The sequence below is a fragment of the Oncorhynchus gorbuscha genome, linkage group LG18, assembly GCF_021184085.1.
Source record: "Oncorhynchus gorbuscha isolate QuinsamMale2020 ecotype Even-year linkage group LG18, OgorEven_v1.0, whole genome shotgun sequence".
Taxonomy (NCBI): domain Eukaryota; kingdom Metazoa; phylum Chordata; class Actinopteri; order Salmoniformes; family Salmonidae; genus Oncorhynchus; species Oncorhynchus gorbuscha.
The window spans coordinates 61,656,726-61,676,490 of NC_060190.1; the positions used below are offsets into that span (position 1 = coordinate 61,656,726).

The window sequence follows — 19,765 nt, forward strand, 5'->3', positions numbered from 1 at the left end:
GTTTCTGAACATGTTTTTGGATTTATTCTCGCCATGGAACAGAGATATCTTACTGCATGCCAAAATCTCTCTATCTAGTATAGGAGCTGACCCTCATTCTGAGGAGACACATTTGATCAAAGCTCAGATATGTGAGCGCTTCTGATGAAGTCATGCAGAACTGCCAACTCCCTGTCAGAGATCTATTTATGACCACATACCTGCCTATCTTGATGTGTATCATCAATAATCTCCTTCATAATAAGCTGTTTTGGCTGGTGCTTTACAAGTTATAAGATATCTAGGTCATAATACGCGTAGTAGTCTAGTCGTACCCTGATCATCTCAGCGACGTAGCTCTCTGGTCCTGTGTACTCTGTGGAGTCCTTCACCTTGACCAGCACTATGAAAAACAGGTAGTGCCACATGTTGTGCTCCACCTTGATGTGCTCTTCAAATGTCACCGTCTTGTTGTCAAACTTGTCCCTTTCTAGGCCTGCACACGAAGGGACACACAAAAACAAATTGTCAAACACATGCCGGAACATAAATGCATGGCAGCTACTTAATCTGTAAACAAACAAATGCATGTGTGGCAATAATGAGCCATTCATTATGAGTCTGGTGATTGTCTGTGATGACTTTAGTCATGACAACTATAGCATGGGGAAGTTCTGTCATTGGAGAGAAGGATACAATACACTTCAGAGGGAGAATAGAATAGGGTCTTAAAGCTGGATCTTAATGTCTTACATTTGTATTTTACTTGCCCATTTATCCTACTTCATCCCACAGGGCCAGCCATACGTAAAATGCGTGAAAAAAAATGTATAGGCTAAAGTAACTAAGGCTACATTAACTAATAGCTTGTGTATGCCGATGTGATACCGTTCATTTCCATTGCGTTGCACTTTGGGAGGAGTGTTTCATGGCTGAGTGAGTGTATCACACTAACATGGTCAAGAACCTGCATGGTAACAGGAGGAAGTTACTCCTCCGCATCGCATCATCCATGACTAACCACTCTGGTTCTGGGAAGAGGAGGTGTTGTGATGCCTATGCTGCTGAGCGGAGCAAAACAGTCCCCATTCTACCACGGGCCAGCTGTGAGGCATGCAACAGTATAAACTAGGTGGTTTGAACCCTGAATGCTGATTGGCTGACAGCCATGGTATATCAGACCGTATACTACGGGTATGACAAAACATTTATTTTTACTGCTCTAATACGTTGGTAACCAGTTCATAATAGAAATAAGGCACTTCGGGGGTGTGGGATATATGGCCAATATACCACGGCTAAGGGCTTTATCCAGGCAATCCGCTCTGCGTCATGCAAAAGAACAGCCCTTTGCCGTGGTATATTGGCCATATATACCACACCTCCTCGGGCCTTATTGCTTAAGTAACAGCCTCAGACAGACTTACAGTGCAGTCTCAGGTTAGACCACTCATATGTTCATCCTCATCCAACACTCGCTGGACTGCACCACAAGCCTAGTGTTAAATAGCACTACTTTTCATAGATTCTACAGACCAAATCCACTAGTCATTCCAACCCCAGCTCAAATTGCAGCTACCATCATGATAGCTCAGCATCAGCCCACTGAACACTCGTGGTGGACACAGGCCAGAAGAGCCCAGTCAGACCCAGGTAGGGCCACTCACCACAGATGAAGCATGTTGTCTTCAGGACTTCCTCCTTTTTCTGTTTCTCACTCCTGAGGTCAGCAAAGGTGTCGATGATGACTCCGAAGATGAGGTTGAGGACGATGATGATGACGAGGAAGAAGAAAAGTAGGTCATATATCACCCTGCCAGCAAATAGAGGCTCCTAGCAAATACATGAGAGAAAGGAACAGGAATTTGATAACATACACCTGTACATTTCAACAAGTCAACTATCAAAAGACAACTGCAGCTATGAAACATAACTGCAGCAAAATTGTTCCCTGTTGATTAGCAATAATTGAGATTGAGGTGAAGCTAAACTGTGTTGGTTTCTTCCTCTTTCTGGACCTGTGGGAAATGTAAATGGTTGATGGTGTTCGACATGGGCATTTGCATACCTCTTTGGATGGCTTCCGCAGAACATCCCCCACACCACCTCCACTCCTCAGGCCGTGACTCAGGACAGTGACGATACACATGAGGAGGGAGTCACACGACCGCTCCTTGTCCTCAATCACCACCGCCGACGGCTGGGTGGCTATGGCAGCTACAGAGGGACATCAGGGACATTGTGTATATCCACAACAAATCCAATCCTCTAACTCACATCTACATTTCTCATATACAATACCTCATGGCAATTTCTGTCTTGAGGGGGGGACGGGACGGGACACGGCGATTTAGTGAATTAGGACAATGTTGTGCAAACAAAAGCTTAACATCTCACTCCAAATAAACCTGCAAATCAACCCTACCACAGCCTGCTTCTTCCCAGCACAGGAACCACTGAAAATACCAATGTAACCCTCCGAAAACAGTTCTCACAAAACAACAGGTCACCAGACTAGTGTCATTAATTTGGGTGGTGGTGATGGTGGTGGAAGCCTACATGAGGTTTGAACCCAGACACGGTCAGGCCTGACAATGTCCAGAAAAGGTTGGCTCAGCACATTAAGGTCATCTTTAATTTGGGAGATTTTTCTAAAGAAGTCAAAAGTGTCTGTTAGAATGCCAGGATCCCAATGAGCTGCCCCCGGCACCCTCTCAGAGCGAACCCGTCCTGTGCCTGATGGAAATTAATCCCTAACCTCTCCTCCAACCTCCCTCAGGCCAAAACCCCTGTGAGCTTCCTCCAGCCCAGCCAAACCCAGCCAGGCCTAAACTCCTGTGCGCTTCCCCCAGCCCAGCCAAACCCAGCCAGGCATAAACCCCTATGCTTTCCCTAACCCAGCCAGGCCTAAACCCCTGTTCACTTTCCCTAGCCCAACCAGGCCTAATCCTAGCTACCTGGGAACGAAAGGCTTATCAGGACGACTGACTGAACAGAATCCATCGACTCTCCGCTACACAACATATGTCATCAATTTGGGCACCAGGAGTGTCGGTATAGCCTCTCCCAGCCCAGACAAACCCAGCCAGGCCCAACCAAGGCCTAATCCCATGACTGCCTCATAGTACAGATTTCCATCTGAGTGGAATTGTGGGAAGCGTCTTCTCTGGGGGAGGATTGACTCAGGTGGTCTGTGAGGACACAGGAGAACCCCTTGACACACATGCAAGGCTGCGCGCACACACATATACCCACACTTTTCCTGGAGCACATACCATCCATAACAGCTTCTGTGGAGCAGTTCTCCCCGCTGTCCTTCCGACACACTCCTGCTGACAGAAAATCTCCCACCATACTGGCTCCACTCTCTGCCAAACAGGAAAACAAAAGGTCAGGAGGAACACTCGTGCCTTTGTTGGCTCAATATTGTCTATTGTAACGGAGGGACCCTATTTGGCCTTGCAGAGTTATTTCACAGCAGGAAATCTGGTGTAAGTAATTTTAAAATGTGACAATCAGAATGGGGAGGATAGACAGAAGAAGTTGTTCTGTTTGGGAACCCCTAAGTGTCATAGTGCCTGCTCTTTGACCTTACCTAGTGTTTTATTAGGTATCCTGTCAATATTGAGGAGGAAGTCATCTTGGAAGAAGATGTAGCCAACGATGGAGAAGAGGTAGACCAGGATGAGAGCCAGCACGGCAGTCAGCAGGATGGAGCGGCCATTACGGGTTACACTCTTGATCACGTTCAGCAGCGTCTCCTCCCTGTACACCAGGTCAAAGAGCTACAGGAGAAACAAACACAGCTTAGTGGGAGACAGGGAAGGGTGAGTGAGTGAGTGAGTGAGTGAGTGAGTGAGTGAGTGAGTGAGTGAGTGAGTGAGTGAGTGAGTGAGTGAGTGAGTGAGTGAGTGAGTGAGTGAGTGAGTGAGTGAGTGAGTGAGATACACTGTCCCAGTCCCATACAACCAGTTGGGTTCTCAGTACATTGTGCAGATAGGAATAAAGAACTCTCTGGGAAGAAGAAAGGTGGAGGTGTATGTTTCATGATTGACTACTCATGGTGTGATTGTGGTAATGTACAGGAACTCAAGTCCTTTTGTTCACCCGATCTAGAATACCTCACAATCAAATGCAGACCGCATTACCTCCCGAGAGAATTCTGTTCGGTCATCGTCAAAGGGTGTATATTCCCCCTCAATCCGATACCACGACGGATCGCAAGGAAGTACACTGGATTATGTGTATATATCCTGAGGCCGCAATTATTGAAGCTGGGGACTTCAATAAAGCAAATCTGTAGTTCTACGAACACATTGCCTGCAGTACTCGCGGTTCAACAACTTTGGGACATTGTTCTCCCTTCCGGGATGGCTACAAGGCCCAGTTCAGTTATGCCCTGTGTAAGGCAATAAAACAGGCAAAACATCAGTACAGACACAAAGTGGAGTTGCAATCAATGGCTCAGACACGAGACATATGTGGCAGGGATACAAAGGGAAAACCAGCAAGGTCGCGGACACCAACATCTTGCTCCTGGACAAGCGAAACACATTCTTCACCTGCTTTGAGGATAACACAGTGCTACTGACGCGGGCCATTCCCGAGAACTCTTATTCTCCGTGGCTAAAGTAAGACATTTAAACATGTTAACACTCGCAAGGCTGCCGGCCCAGAAGGCATCCTTAGACGCGTCCTCAGGACATGCGCAGACCAGTTGGCTGTTTATGGATATATTCAATCTCTCCCAATCCCAGTCTGCTGCCCCCACTTGCATCAAGATGTCTACCATTGTTTCCTGTACCCAAGAAAGTGAAGGTAACTAAAATACATTATTATCGCCCCGTAGTACTCACAACTGACATCATGTAATGTTTGGACAGGCTAGTTAAGAATCATATCACCTACGCCTTACCTGACACCCTAGAACCACTGCAATTTTAATACCACCTCAAAACATCCACAGATGACGCAATTGCCATTGCACTGCCCTATCCCATTTGGACAAGAGGAATACTTGTAAGAATGTAAGGATGCTGTTCATTAACTAGAGCTCAGCCTTCAACACCATAGTACCCTCCAAGTTCATCATTATACTCTGGGCCCTGTGTTTGAGCCCCGCCCTGTGCAACTGGGTCATGGACTTCCTGACCGGTCGCCCCCAGGTGGTAAAGGTAGGTAACAAAACCTCCACTATGCTGATTCTCAACACAGGGTGCGTCCTCAGCCACCTCCTGAACTCCCTGTTCACCCATGACTGCGTGGCCGTGCACGCCTCCAACTCAATCATCAAGTTTGCAGACGACACAACAGAGGTAGGTTTGATTACCAACAATGACGAGACAGCCTACAGGGAGGGCATGGGGGCCATGGTGGAGAGTCGCCAACAAAACGAAGGAGCTGATTGTGGACTTCAGGAGACAGCAGAAGGAGCATGCCCCCATCCACATCGACAGGCCCGTAGTGGAGAAGTTTCTCAGCATACACATCATTGACAATCTGAAACAGTCCACCTACACAGACAGTGTTCTGAAATGGATTGCAACCTCAGGAGGATGTTTTGAGGTGGTATGCATACTCCGGTTTAGGAAATGTTTCTTGGCCCTAATGTAACAGCATTTGCTTCTGTCCCTCTCCTCGCCCCTACCTAGGCTCAAACCAGGGACCCACTGCACACATAGACAACAGTCACCTTCGAAGCAGCGTTACCCATCCTGCCACAAAAGCCGAGGCCCTTGCACAGCAAGGAAACAACTACTTCAAGTCTCAGAGCGAGTGACATCACCCATTGAAACATTATTAGCGCACACCCCTCTAACTAGCTAGCCATTTCACACCGGTTACACTCACCCCCCTTTTGGCCTCCTCCTTTTCCGCAGCAACCAGTGATCCAGGTCAACAGCATCAACGTAACCGTATTGCTTTCGTCCCCCTCCTCGCCTCTAACAGGGCTCGAACCAGGGACCCTCTGCACACATCAACAACTGCCTCCCATGAAGCATCCGTTACCCATCGCGCCACAAAAAGCCAAGTGAAACAACTACTTCAAGTCTCAGAGCGAATGACGTCACCGACTGGTGCGCACCCAGCTAACTAGCTAGCCATTTCACACCGGTTACACTAAGACCCCCGGAAAATTTTACAGAAGCACCATGGAGAGCATCCTGTCGGGATGTATCACCACCTGGTACGGCAATTGCACTGTCCGTAACCGTAGGGCTCTCCAGAGGGTGGTGCGGTCTGCCCAACATATCACCGGGGGCACACTGCCAGGCCCCCAGGACACATACAGCACCTGGTGTCACAGGAAGGCCAAAAAGATCATGAAAGATCTCAGCCAACCAAGCAACGTCCTGTTTACCCCACTATCATCCAGAAGGCAAGGTCAGTACAGGTGCATCAAAGCTGGGGCGAGAGACTGAAAAGAGCTTCTATCCCAAGGCCATCAGACTGATAAATAGCCATCACTAGCCGGCCTCCACCCAGTACCTTGCCCTGAACTTAGTCCCTAGCCGGCTACCACCTGGTTACTAAACCCTGCACCTTAGAGGCTGCTGCCCTACAGTTGAAGTCGGAAGTTTACATACAATTAGATTGGAGTCATTGAAACACGTTTTTAAACCACTCCACAAATTTCTTGTTAACAAACTGTAGTTTTGCAAGTCGATTAGGACATCAATGTTGTGCATGACACAAGTAATTTTTCCAACAATTGTTTACAGACAGATTATTTCACTTATAAATCCAGTGGGTCAGAAGTTCACATACACTAAGTTGACTGTGCCTTTAAAGAGCTTGGAAAATTCCAGAAAATTATGTCATGACTTTAGAAGCTTCTGATGGACTAATTGACATCATTTGAGTCAATTGGAGGAGTACCTGTGGATATATTTCAAGGCCTAACTTCAAACTCTGTGCCTCTGCTTGACATCATGGGAAAATCAAAAGAAATCAGTCAAGACCTCAGAAAAAAATTGTAGAGCTCTACAAGTCTGGTTCATCAACTTCCAAACGCCTGAAGGAACCACGTTCATCAGTGCAAACAATAGTAGGCAAGTATAAACACCATGGGACCACACAGCCGTCATAACGATCATAACGCTTGTGAAGATGCTGGAGGAAACAGGTACAAAATTCAATGGCTCAGGCACAAGAGGCATGTGGCAGGGTCTACAGTCAATCACGGACTACAAGATGAAATCCAGCCCAGTCACGGACCAGGATGTCTTGCTCCCAGGCAGACTAAATAACTTTTTTGCCCGCTTTGAGGACAATACAGTGCCACTGACACGGCCTGCAACGGAAACATGCGGTCTCTCCTTCACTGCAGCCGAGGTGAGTAAGACATTTAAACGTGTTAACCCTCGCAAGGCTGCAGGCCCAGACTGCATCCCCAGCCGCGCCCTCAGAGCATGCGCAGACCAGCTGGCCGGTGTGTTTACGGACATATTCAATCAATCCCTATACCAGTCTGCTGTTCCCACATGCTTCAAGAGGGCCACCATTGTTCCTGTTCCCAAGAAAGCTAAGGTAACTGAGCTAAACGACTACCGCCCCGTAGCACTCACGTCCGTCATCATGAAGTGCTTTGAGAGACTAGTCAAGGACCATATCACCTCCACCCTACCTGACACCCTAGACCCACTCCAATTTGCTTACCGCCCAAATAGGTCCACAGACGATGCAATCTCAACCACACTGCACACTGCCCTAACCCACCTGGACAAGAGGAATACCTATGTGAGAATGCTGTTCATCGACTACAGCTCGGCATTCAACACCATAGTACCCTCCAAGCTCGTCATCAAGCTCGAGACCCTGGGTCTCGACCCCGCCCTGTGCAACTGGGTACTGGACTTCCTGACGGGCCGCCCCCAGGTGGTGAGGGTAGGCAACAACATCTCCTCCCCGCTGATCCTCAACACGGGGCCCCACAAGGGTGCGTTCTGAGCCCTCTCCTGTACTCCCTGTTCACCCACGACTGCGTGGCCACGCACGCCTCCAACTCAATCATCAAGTTTGCGGACGACACAACAGTGGTAGGCTTGATTACCAACAACGACGAGACAGCCTACAGGGAGGAGGTGAGGGCCCTCGGAGTGTGGTGTCAGGAAAATAACCTCACACTCAACGTCAACAAAACTAAGGAGATGATTGTGGACTTCAGGAAACAGCAGAGGGAACACCCCTATCCACATCGATGGAACAGTAGTGGAGAGGGTAGCTAGTTTTAAGTTCCTCGGCATACACATCACAGACAAACTGAATTGGTCCACTCACACTGACAACGTCGTGAAGAAGGCGCAGCAGCGCCTATTCAACCTCAGGAGGCTGAAGAAATTCGGCTTGTCACCAAAAGCACTCACAAACTTCTACAGATGCACAATCGAGAGCATCCTGGCGGGCTGTATCACCGCCTGGTACGGCAACTGCTCCGCCCTCAACCGTAAGGCTCTCCAGAGGGTAGTGAGGACTGCACAACGCATCACCGGGGGCAAACTACCTGCCCTCCAGGACACCTACACCACCCGTTGTTACAGGAAGGCCATAAAGATCATCAAGGACATCAACCACCCGAACCACTGCCTGTTCACCCCGCTATCATCCAGAAGGCGAGGTCAGTACAGGTGCATCAAAGCTGGGACCGAGAGACTGAAAAACAGCTTCTATCTCAAGGCCATCAGACTGTTAAACAGCCACCACTAACACTGAGTGGCTGCTGCCAACACACTGTCATTGACACTGACCCAACTCCAGCCATTTTAATAATGGGAATTGATGGGAAATGATGTAAATATATCACTAGCCACTTTAAACAATGCTACCTTATATAATGTTACTTACCCTACATTATTCATCTCATATGCATATGTATATACTGTACTCTACATCATCGACTGCATCCTTATGTAACACATGTATCACTAGCCACTTTAACTATGCCACTTTGTTTACTTTGTCTACACACTCATCTCATATGTATATACTGTACTCGATACCATCTACTGTATGCTGCTCTGTACCATCACTCATTCATATATCCTTATGTACATGTTCCTTATCCCCTTACACTGTGTATAAGACAGTAGTTTTGGAATTGTTAGTTAGATTACTTGTTGGTTATCACTGCATTGTCAGAACTAGAAGCACAAGCATTTCGCTACACTCGCATTAACATGTGCTAACCATGTGTATGTGACAAATAAAATTTGATTTGATTTGATTTGATTTGAATTATCTATATCCACAGTAAAACGAGTCCTATATCAACATAACCCGAAAGGCCGCTCAGCAAGGAAGAAGCCACTGCTCAAAAACCGCCATAAAAAAAACGGTTTGCAACTGCACATGGGGACAAAGATCCTACTTTTTGGAGAAATGTCCTCTGGTCTGAAAAACAAAAATAGAACTGTTGTCCATAATGACCATTGTTATGTTTGGAGGAAAAAGGGGGAGGTTTGCAAGCTAAAGAACACCATCCCAACCGTGTGGGGGTGCTTTGCTGCAGGAGAGACTGGTGCACTTCACAAACTAGATCGCATCATGAGGGTGGATAATTACGTGGATATTTTGAAGCAACATATCAAGACATCAGTTAAAGCTTGGTCGCAAATGGGTCTTCAAAATGGACAATGACCCCAAGCATACTTCCAAAGTTGTGGCAAAATGGAGTGGCCATCACAAAGCCCTGACCTCAATCCTATAGAAATTTGGGAGCAGAACTGAAAAAGCATGTGCGAACAAGGAGGCCTACAAACCTGACTCAGTTACACCAGCTCTGTCAGGAAGAATGGGCCAAAATTCACCCAACTTATTTTGGGAAGCTTGTGGAAGGCTTGTTTGACCCAAGTTAAACAATTTAAAGGCAATGCTATCCAACACTAATTGAGTGTATGTAAATTTCTGACATATTGGGAATGTAATGAAAGAAATAAAAGCTTAAATAAATCATTCTCCCTACTATTATTCTGACATTTCATTCTTAAAATAAAGTGGTGATCCTAACTGACCTAAGACAGGGATTTTTTTTACTAGGATTTAGTCAGGAATTGTGAAAAACTAAGTTTAAATGTTTTTAAACGTCCGACTTCAACTGTGTATGCACACATACTCCGTACTCCGACATTGCTCGTCCAAATATTTTTATATTTCTTAATTCTATTATTTTACATTTGTGTGTATTGTTAGATATTTCTTCACTGTTGGAGCTAGGAACACAATCATTTTGCTACACCCTTAATTAATAACATCTGCTAAATATGTGTATGCAACCAATCAAATTTGAATTGATTTGATTTGAGAGAGTGAGCGAGCGAGAAGGCGAGTGAGTGAGAGTACAGTTTTTACCAGCAGACTGTAGAAGAAAACATGGACGAAGACACCCAGACTACAGATGATCAGGTAGAGGAGGTGGTAGAGAAACTCTACATCCATGATCATGGCCTTGTAGCCCCGCGTGAACGTCCCCCTGTTCCCCACAAAACTCATCAAGAAGATCATCTTATTGCCCACCTGAGGAACAGTGGAAAACATTGAAGGATTGAGTCAAAGAGCAAAACCTTTACCATGTTCATTTAAAAGTACATACTGGCATCTGTAACAACTAAGTAAAGATATTCAGAACCAATAAAGCACAGCAGACTAAGACTCAACAAACTTTTGTTATTTTACAGAGACTGGCATATACGTGAAAAATTGCTCCTGGAAAAGTTGACATCACTCCAAAAAACATGATGTGCAAGAAGCATTGGTCAAGCATCCATCCAACAACAACAACAACAAATAATAATGTTTTATTGTCACATACACTGGATAGGTACAGTGAGTGTTCTTTTGGTCTGGTTGACACAAGAGCGCCACAGCTCTGTGGAATCCCACAGTGACATACTACACACTTCACCTCACATACAGGTCAGGCAAGGACACTGGATAAGGCATTTGAGGGCACAAGAGCTACTGTGACAGGACCATGTGACCACAAACCTTCCCAGTCACAGACACACACACACACACACTCACGTTAAAGGCCCCTAGCAGGAAGAGGGTGGGCTCCAGGCCCACAGAGAAGATGAGGCGGAGGATGGTGGAGGCGATGAGGACCCGGACGCCGTGGGGCTGGGGCAGGATGATGACGATCGCCAGGGACACCAGCATGGCGATCCACAGCAGGGCTGACAGGTGACCATCCAGAGTACCTGGAAGAAGGAGGGGGAGAGGAGAGAGGTGAGAAGGGGGGGGGTAAAGGTAGAGATGGGGCGTGGATAGTGTTGTCCATACAAGATACCTACATGGAATATTCATACAGTGACACATAGGTCTATGGTAGATACAGTTAAAGATATGTTTATATTGAATGTTGAATCAAAAGACAAAAGCAGCCAACACTACAAGCGTCATCCAACTGCTGTAATGATAGATGGCAACGCATTGGGTCGTATTAACAAGCAAACAATCTGTTCTAGACCTGCAGTGCCTGAAATCCCTCTGCAGTAATTTCACCTGTTGGACATGCTCAGGCAAAATATCTCCTCGGGGAGACGAGGTAGAGCTCTAGAACTTCACAATGCTGCCGGTTACAACAGAGGTGAAAGTGTGACACATCAGAATGTTGTGGTTCAGTGAAGCTTTAACATGAGCTTAACTGGCACTAACTTGGTGGCTAAGTCCCAGCTCTGTCTGTGCAAAACAAGGACAAAGTCAGTCGGATAACTGTGTTCGTGCATGTGTGTTAAGACGAAAACAATATCGTCGGTTTTGCCGTATTCACTTCTAAGCCCCAGCCAGAGGCCAGTTTTTCCCCCTCTTCTCCTCTCTGTGCAGAGATCACATGACAGGTGCATGTTACATTACTGGGGCAGCTAAAAATACACCTGGCTCCTGAGAAATTCATGAGGGATGGTCTGGGAGTGATCCCAGGTCTGCCAGCTGACAGCCCGCCAGGGAGCTGGACTCCACAGCCAAGCCCAGGAATGTTTTATAGGAGAGTGCATCTGCCGAGCTCTGGGCAAAGCTCAATTCTGTTAACTCACAGGACCTTTAGAGAAACCACCTTTCAGAGACACTGTATTACAGGTGTTATTTCTCACTAATCTAATCCTATTATTCCTACTTTTTGTTCACCTATCTCTACACCTGCATAATGTAAGCACAAGTCTTTGCATTTTTCCTGCTCTCAAAAATATATTTCAATAAAAACTTAGTTTATTATCTAAATGTCACACTTCCACACAATATACTTAGGAAGTATTGCTAAAAAAGTTGTAAAAGTCTACCAGGCCACTGAAGTTCACTTCTATTTTACAAGCAGCTGGATTGAACATTAACAACGAGCAGCATTAGAGCTGGCATACATCCAGACATACATCATTATGGACCAATCAGTTGTATGGGCATTTAAGATTTAAATGAGCAATAATGATATGCAAGCCATGATGGCTGGCTACATTGTTAAGCTGACATAATTTCCCCCATTGCACACCAGCAGACGTGCCCTGAGCCCTACAGTTTGATTCTGATGCTATGCTCGATCGCTAGCTTGCACGCACGTACACACAGACACACAGACACACACAAAAGGGACTGCACTGCTTGACCCCAGATAGACAGAACAATGTAAAGTTTATGTGAGTCACAATGTGGGTCTTCTCTCTGCAACTGCCTTGGAACAATAGAGGCCTTAATGACTGGGGTTGTGGTTTACACACCACCACAGACTAACACTGCCCTCAGGCATGGAGAGGACAGGCGAGAGAGAGAGAGAGCAAGATAAAGAATGAGTACTACTTGTATTGTGTATTCATCTTTTTCTTTATGTCCACAGAAATATAGATTTCCAAGCAAATTCTAATTTCTTCTACTTTTTTGCTGCTTATCGGACATGAATTATTTGACGAGACTGTTGGGAATGATCAAATCAAATCCAATTTTATTTGTCACATACACATGGTTAGCAGATGTTAATGCGAGTGTAGCGAAATGCTTGTGCTTCTAGTTCCGACAATGCAGTGATAACCAACAAGTAATCTAACTAACAATTCCAAAACTACCGTCTTATACACAGTGTAAGGGGATAAGGAATATGTACATAAGGATATATGAATGAGTGATGGTAGAGAGCAGCATACAGTAGATGGTATCGAGTACAGTATATACATATGAGATGAGTGTGTAGACAAAGTAAACAAAGTGGCATAATTAAAGTGGCTAGTGATACATGTATTACATAAGGATGCAGTCGATGATGTAGAGTACAGTATATAAATATGAGATGAATAATGTAGGGTAAGTAAACATTATATTAGGTAGCATTGTTTAAAGTGGCTAGTGATATATTTACATCATTTCCCATCAATTCCCATTATTAAAATGGCTGGAGTTGGGTTAGTGTCAATGACAGTGTGTTGGCAGCAGCCACTCAATGTTAGTGGTGGCTGTTTAACAGTCTGATGGCCTTGAGATAGAAGCTGTTTTTCAGTCTCTAGGTCCCAGCTTTGATGCACCTGTACTGACCTCGCCTTCTGCATGATAGCAGGGTGAACAGGCAGTGGTTCGGGTGGTTGATGTCCTTGATGATCTTTATGGCATTCCTGTAACATCGGGTGGTGTAGGTGTCCTGGAGGGCAGGTAGTTTGTCCCCGGTGATGCGTTGTGCAGTCCTCACTACCCTCTGGAGAGCCTTACGGTTGAGGGCGGAGCAGTTGCCGTACCAGGCGGTGATACAACCCGCCAGGATGCTCTCGATTGTGCATCTGTAGAAGTTTGTGAGTGCTTTTGGTGACAAGCCGAATTTCTTCAGCCTCCTGAGGTTGAAGAGGCGCTGCTGCGCCTTCTTCACGACGCTGTCAGTGTGAGTGGACCAATTCAGTTTGTCTGTGATGTGTATGCCGAGGAACTTAAAACTAGCTACCCTCTCCACTACTGTTCCATCGATGTGGATAGGGGGGTGTTCCCTCTGCTGTTTCCTGAAGTCCACAATCATCTCCCTAGATTTGTTGACGTTGAGTGTGAGGTTATTTTCCTGACACCACACTCCGAGGGCCCTCACCTCCTCCCTGTAGGCCGTCTCCTCGTTGTTGGTAATCAAGCCTACCACTGTTGTGTCGTCCGCAAACTTGATGATTGAGTTGGAGGCGTGCGTGGCCACGCAGTCGTGGGTGAACAGGGAGTACAGGAGAGGGCTCAGAACGCACCCTTGTGGGGCCCCCGTGTTGAGGATCTGCGGGGAGGAGATGTTGTTGCCTACCCTCACCACCTGGGGGCGGCCCGTCAGGAAGTCCAGTACCCAGTTGCACAGGGCGGGGTCGAGACCCAGGGTCTCAAGCTTGATGACGAGCTTGGAGGGTACTATGGTGTTGAATACCGAGCTGTAGTCGATGAACAGCATTCTCACATAGGTATTCCTCTTGTCCAGGTGGGTTAGGGCAGTGTGCAGTGTGGTTGAGATTGCATCGTCTGTGGACCTATTTGGGCGGTAAGCAAATTGGAGTGGGTCTAGGGTGTCAGGTAGGGTGGAGGTGATATGGTCATTGACTAGTCTCTCAAAGCACTTCATGATGACGGAAGTGAGTGCTACGGGGCGGTAGTCGTTTAGCTCAGTTACCTTAGCTTTCTTGGGAACAGGAACAATGGTGGCCCTCTTGAAGCATGTGGGAACAGCAGATTGGTATAGGGATTGATTGAATATGTCCGTAAACACACCGGCCAGCTGGTCTGCGCATGCTCTGAGGGCGCGGCTGGGGATGCCATCTGGGCCTGCAGCCTTGCGAGGGTTAATCTAAGAGCTGAGAGGGACCCACCCCAGTCCTTATTGGTTAGATGTCACTTTTCAAGGTAGACCAAACACTGCAGTCTGCGTTCTGGGCATTATGGTTCCTGCCAGGCTCAGGATAACCAGACCACACGGAGGCAACACATAGTACACACACAGCCCAATTTACAAACAATAGAGACAGATACTGTACATGGCAGTGGATCCTGACTGTAGGCTCATCAGTGTCAGCGTGAAGACAGGAATCTGGTGACAGGTTCATTAAGTGGGTGTGTGTGTGTGTTAACTTAAGCTCAAACCCTGTATCAATAATCAGCTCATGGCCTGTATCCACAAAGCATCTCAGAAAAGGTCCTAGTAATCCTGTTAAAACCTGTTATAAGACTAAATAAACTCCCAGCTCAGAGCAGATTTTAGGATGATTTTAAGACACTGCCCAGACAGGTACTAGGTACTAGGTAGCCTAGCAGTTTGAGGAGTTGGGCCACGAACCAAATGGTTGCTGGTTTGAATACCCAAGTCAACACGGTGAAAAATATGTTGATGTGCTCTTGAGCAAAGCACTTAGCCATAATTTGCTCCAAGGGTACTGTACTACTATGGCTGACCCTGTAAAACAACACATTCACTGCACCTATCAGGTGTATGTGACAATAAAACATTTTTTATTTTATATTTTTAACGCAAAGGAAAAATTGTGATTACACTCAGGGTTTAAACTTCCTGTTAGAGTCAGAATAGAATAATTTGACATTTGGTTGTGCATCAGCAGTTTTTGTCTTGTTTTGTCAGTCACAATTAACCATGTAGGCTAATAATTATTAGATTTTAAATTTGTCAGTTATCTAAACTTTTGCTAATCATGGCTGAAAATGCAACATTTTATCTCAGCCAATGGCAAAATGTGTAGAAAACCTTCTTTAAAACTTTTTCTCTGCCATGAAGGCTATAGCCACCCTAATAGCAACACACTGGTCACTCCCATTTAACAACTCTAAATCACTTTGGCACAGTAGGCATCAAGTCACTAAATGTCTAAATAAGCATGTGTATTGTAAATTACTGTTAACATTTAAAGTATGGCAAAGTAGAATCACAATAACTTCAGAAAATACTAAAAGAAAAGGGGTGAACCAGTTTTCGCTCCATTCACCTTCCCAAACAGCTTGTGGTTGTGTGTATTATGCATTGTAATGCAGCTCCCATCACATAATGGTCGCTGTGTGTCATTCGTTCAAATATCCTGTTTTGTAACAGTCACACATATAGAATAAACAGAGAACCTGGTGCAACAGAGCCTCTTCAATCTCAGGAGGCTAAAGAAATGTGTCTTGTCACCTAAAACCCTCACACATTTTTACAGATGCACAATTGAAAGCATCCTGTCGGGCTGTATAACCGCCTGGTACGGCAACTGCACTGCCCACAAATGCAAGGCACTCCAGAGGGTGGTGCGGTCTGCCCAACGCATTACTGGGGGCAAACTACCTACATCACCCGATGTCACAGGAAGGTCAAAAAGATCATCAAGGACATCAACCACCCGAGCCACTGCCTGTTCACCTCACTATCATCCAGAAGGTGAGGTCAGTACAGGTGCATCAATGCTGGGACTGAGAGACTGAAAAACAGCTTCTATCTCAAGGCCATCAGACTGTTAAACAGCCATCACTAGCACATTAGAGGCTGCTGCCTATAGGCGTAGACTAGGAATCACTGTCCACTTTAAGGAATGGAACACTAGTCACTTTAATGTCTACATATCTGGCATTACTCATCTATATATATATATATATATATATATATATATATATATATATATACACTGTATTCTATACTATCTTAGTCACTTAATGTTTACATACCTGGCCTTACTCTTCTCATGTGTATATACTGTGTTCTATACTATTCTACGGCATCTCTTTCACATAATAATGCTGACATATCTTGCAATACTCATCTCATATGTTCAGTTGAAGTCGGAAGTTTACATACACTTAGGTTGGAGTCATTAAAACTCATTTTTCAACCACTCCACAAATTTCTTGTTAACATAGTAGTTTTGGCAAGTCGGTTAGGACATCTACTTTGTGCATGACATGAGTAATTTTTCCAACAATTGTTTACAGACAGATTATTTAACTTATAATTCCAGTGGGTCAGAAGTTCACATACACTAAGTTGACTGTGCCTTTAAACAGCTTGGAAAATTCCAGAGAATTATGTCATGGCTTTAGAAGCTTCTGATAGACTAATTGACATCATTTGAGTCAATTGGAGGTGTACCTGTGGATGTATTTCAAGGCCTAACTTCAAACTCAGTGCCTCTTAACTTGACATAATGGGAAAATCCAAAGAAATCAGTCACGAACTTAGAAAAAAAATATGTAGACCTCCACAAGTCTTGTTCATCCTTGGGAGCAATTTCCAAATGCCTGAATGTTCATCTGTACAAACAATAGTACGTAAGTATAAACACCATGGGACCACGCAGCCGTCATACCGCTCAGGAAGGAGATGCGTTCTGTCTCCATTAGATGAACGTACTTTGGTGTCAAAAATTGCAAATCAATCCCAGAACAACAGCAAAGGACCTTGTGAAGATGCTGGAGGAAACAGGACCAAAAGTATCTATATCCACAGTAAAACGAGTCCTATATCGACATAACCTGAAAGGCCACTCAGCAAGGAAAATGTCACTGCTCCAAAACCGCCATAAAAAAAGCCAGACTATGGTTTGCAACTGCACATGGGGACAAAGATTGTACTTTTTCCTCTGGTCTGATGAAACAAATATAGAACTGTTTTGCCATATTTACCATCATTATGTTTGGAGGAAAAGGGTAGAGGCTTGCATGCTGAAGAACGCCATCCCAACCGTGAAGCACGGGGGTGGAAGCATCATGTTGGGTGGTAGCTTTGCTGCAGGAGGGACTGGCACACTTCCCAAAATAGAAGGCATCATGAGGGAGGAAAATTATGTGGATACATTGAAGCAACATCTCAAGACATCAGTCAGGAAGTTAAAGCTTGGTTGCTAATGGGTCTTCCAAATGGACAATGGCCCCAAGCATACTTCCAAAGTTGTGGCAAAATGGCATAAGGACAACAAAGTCAAGGTATTGGAGTGGCCATCACAAAGCCCTTACCTCAATCCTATAGAAAATTTGTAGGCAGAACTGAAAAAGTGTGCGCGAGCAAGGAGGCCTACAAACCCGACTCAGTTACAATAGTTCTGTCAGGAGGAATGGGCTAAAATTCACCCAACTTATTGTGGGAAGCTTGAGGAAGGCTCCCCAAAACGTTTGACCCAAGTTAAACAATTTAAAGGCAATGCTAGCAAATACTAACTGAGTGTATGTAAACTTCTGACCCACTTGGGAATGTGATGAAAGAAATAAAAGTTGAAGTAAGTACTTTTCTCTACCATTATTCTGATATTTCTGACTTAAAATAAAGTGTTAATCCTATCTATCTACCTAAAACAGGCAATTTTTAGTAGGATTAAATCTCAGGAATTGTGAAAAACTGAGTTTAAATATATTTGGCCAAGGTGTATGTAAATTTTCAACTTCAAATGTATATACTGTTTTTTTCTATACTATTCTACTGTATCTTTGTCCGTTCTGCTCGGACATCGCTCGTCCATATGTATATAGTCTTAATTCATTCCTACTAAGATTTGTGTGTATTAGGTATATGTTGTTTAATTTGTTCGATATTACTTGTTAGATATTACTGCACTCTCATATAGCTAGAAGCAAAATCATTTCGCTACACCCACAATAACATCTGCTAATCACGTGTATGTGACCAATAAAATGTGATTGATTTAATATTACACATACAGAGATCAGCCATTGATTGGCACAGACCCTGCAAATTACTCAGATGATTAAGAGACGGCAGATGGGGAGGATAAGGAGGAAGGGGAGATGGAGGACAGAACTCACTGACCTCTGCGGATTCCTTCCAGAGGGTAGAAGAAGGCCACCAGCAAGTTCATGAGTACAGCCAGGTTGAAGGAGATGCTGCTCCAGAAGGACATGTTGCGAGAGCACCAGTATAGAATGGGCTGGGCTGGAGAGGGGACGAGGAGTGCCAACACACACAGTCAATAGACAGTCAACAGTATCACTTCTACACCAGACAACCACACAGTGCATTCACTACTACAACTACACCACCATCACAATACTGCTGCACTCATCAAACTAAGTCACGATTCAAAGGAGATGCAAATACACATACAGTATCTATTGCACTTGTAAACACATTCGGCCTTCTAGGCAGAGTCCCTCTGTCCAATGTCTGTGTTCTTTTCTCCATCTTAATCCTTTCTTTTTTATTGGCCAGTCTGAGATATTACTTTTTATTTGCAACTCTGCCTAGAAGGCCAGCATCCCAGAGTCGCCTCTTCACTGTTGACATTGAGACTGGTGTTTTGTGGGAACAATTTCATGAAGCTGCCAGTTGAGGCATCTGTTGAAGCATCTGTTTCTCAAACTAGACACTCTAATTTACTTGTCCTCTTGCTCAGTTGTGCACCGGGGCCTCTCACTCCTCTTTCTATTTTGGTTAGGGCCAGTTTGCACTGTTCTGTGAAGGGAGTAGTATACAGCGTTGCACAAGATCTTATGTTTCTTGGCAATTTCTCACCTTCCTTTCTCAGAACAAGAATAGACTGATGAGTATCAGAAGAAAGTCTTTGTTTCTGGACATTTTGAGGCTGTAATCGAACCCACAAATGCTGATGCTCCAGATACTCAATTAGTTTAAAGGACAGTTTTATTGTTTCATTAATCTGTACAACAGTTTTCAGCTGTGCTAACATAATTGCAAAAGGGTTTTCTAATGATCAATTAGCCTTTTAAAATGATAAACTTGGATTAGCTAACAACATGCCATTGGAACAAAGGAGTGATGGCTGCTGATAATGTGCATCTGTACGCCTATGTAGATACATCTCCACCCGGCACAATGAGAAGAGGACTGGCCACCCCTCATAGCCTGGTTTCT

General features: G+C 45.1%; 1 protein-coding gene across 12 annotated transcripts in view; it reads right to left on the minus strand.

Moving 5' to 3' along the window:
• Positions 1-19,765, minus strand: part of LOC124003962 (inositol 1,4,5-trisphosphate receptor type 1-like) — a 155,899-nt gene that overhangs the window by 26,960 nt on the left and 109,174 nt on the right. For all 12 annotated transcript variants that reach the window (XM_046312658.1, XM_046312655.1, XM_046312660.1 and 9 more), the window contains 8 exons: positions 18,704-18,826; positions 10,999-11,174; positions 10,327-10,491; positions 3,575-3,764; positions 3,255-3,347; positions 2,048-2,196; positions 1,647-1,812; positions 315-475 (listed from right to left, as the gene is read on the minus strand). In XM_046312658.1, coding sequence (XP_046168614.1) covers positions 315-475; positions 1,647-1,812; positions 2,048-2,196; positions 3,255-3,347; positions 3,575-3,764; positions 10,327-10,491; positions 10,999-11,174; positions 18,704-18,826 — 1,223 coding nt within the window. The remainder of the gene's footprint in view (positions 1-314; positions 476-1,646; positions 1,813-2,047; positions 2,197-3,254; positions 3,348-3,574; positions 3,765-10,326; positions 10,492-10,998; positions 11,175-18,703; positions 18,827-19,765) is intronic.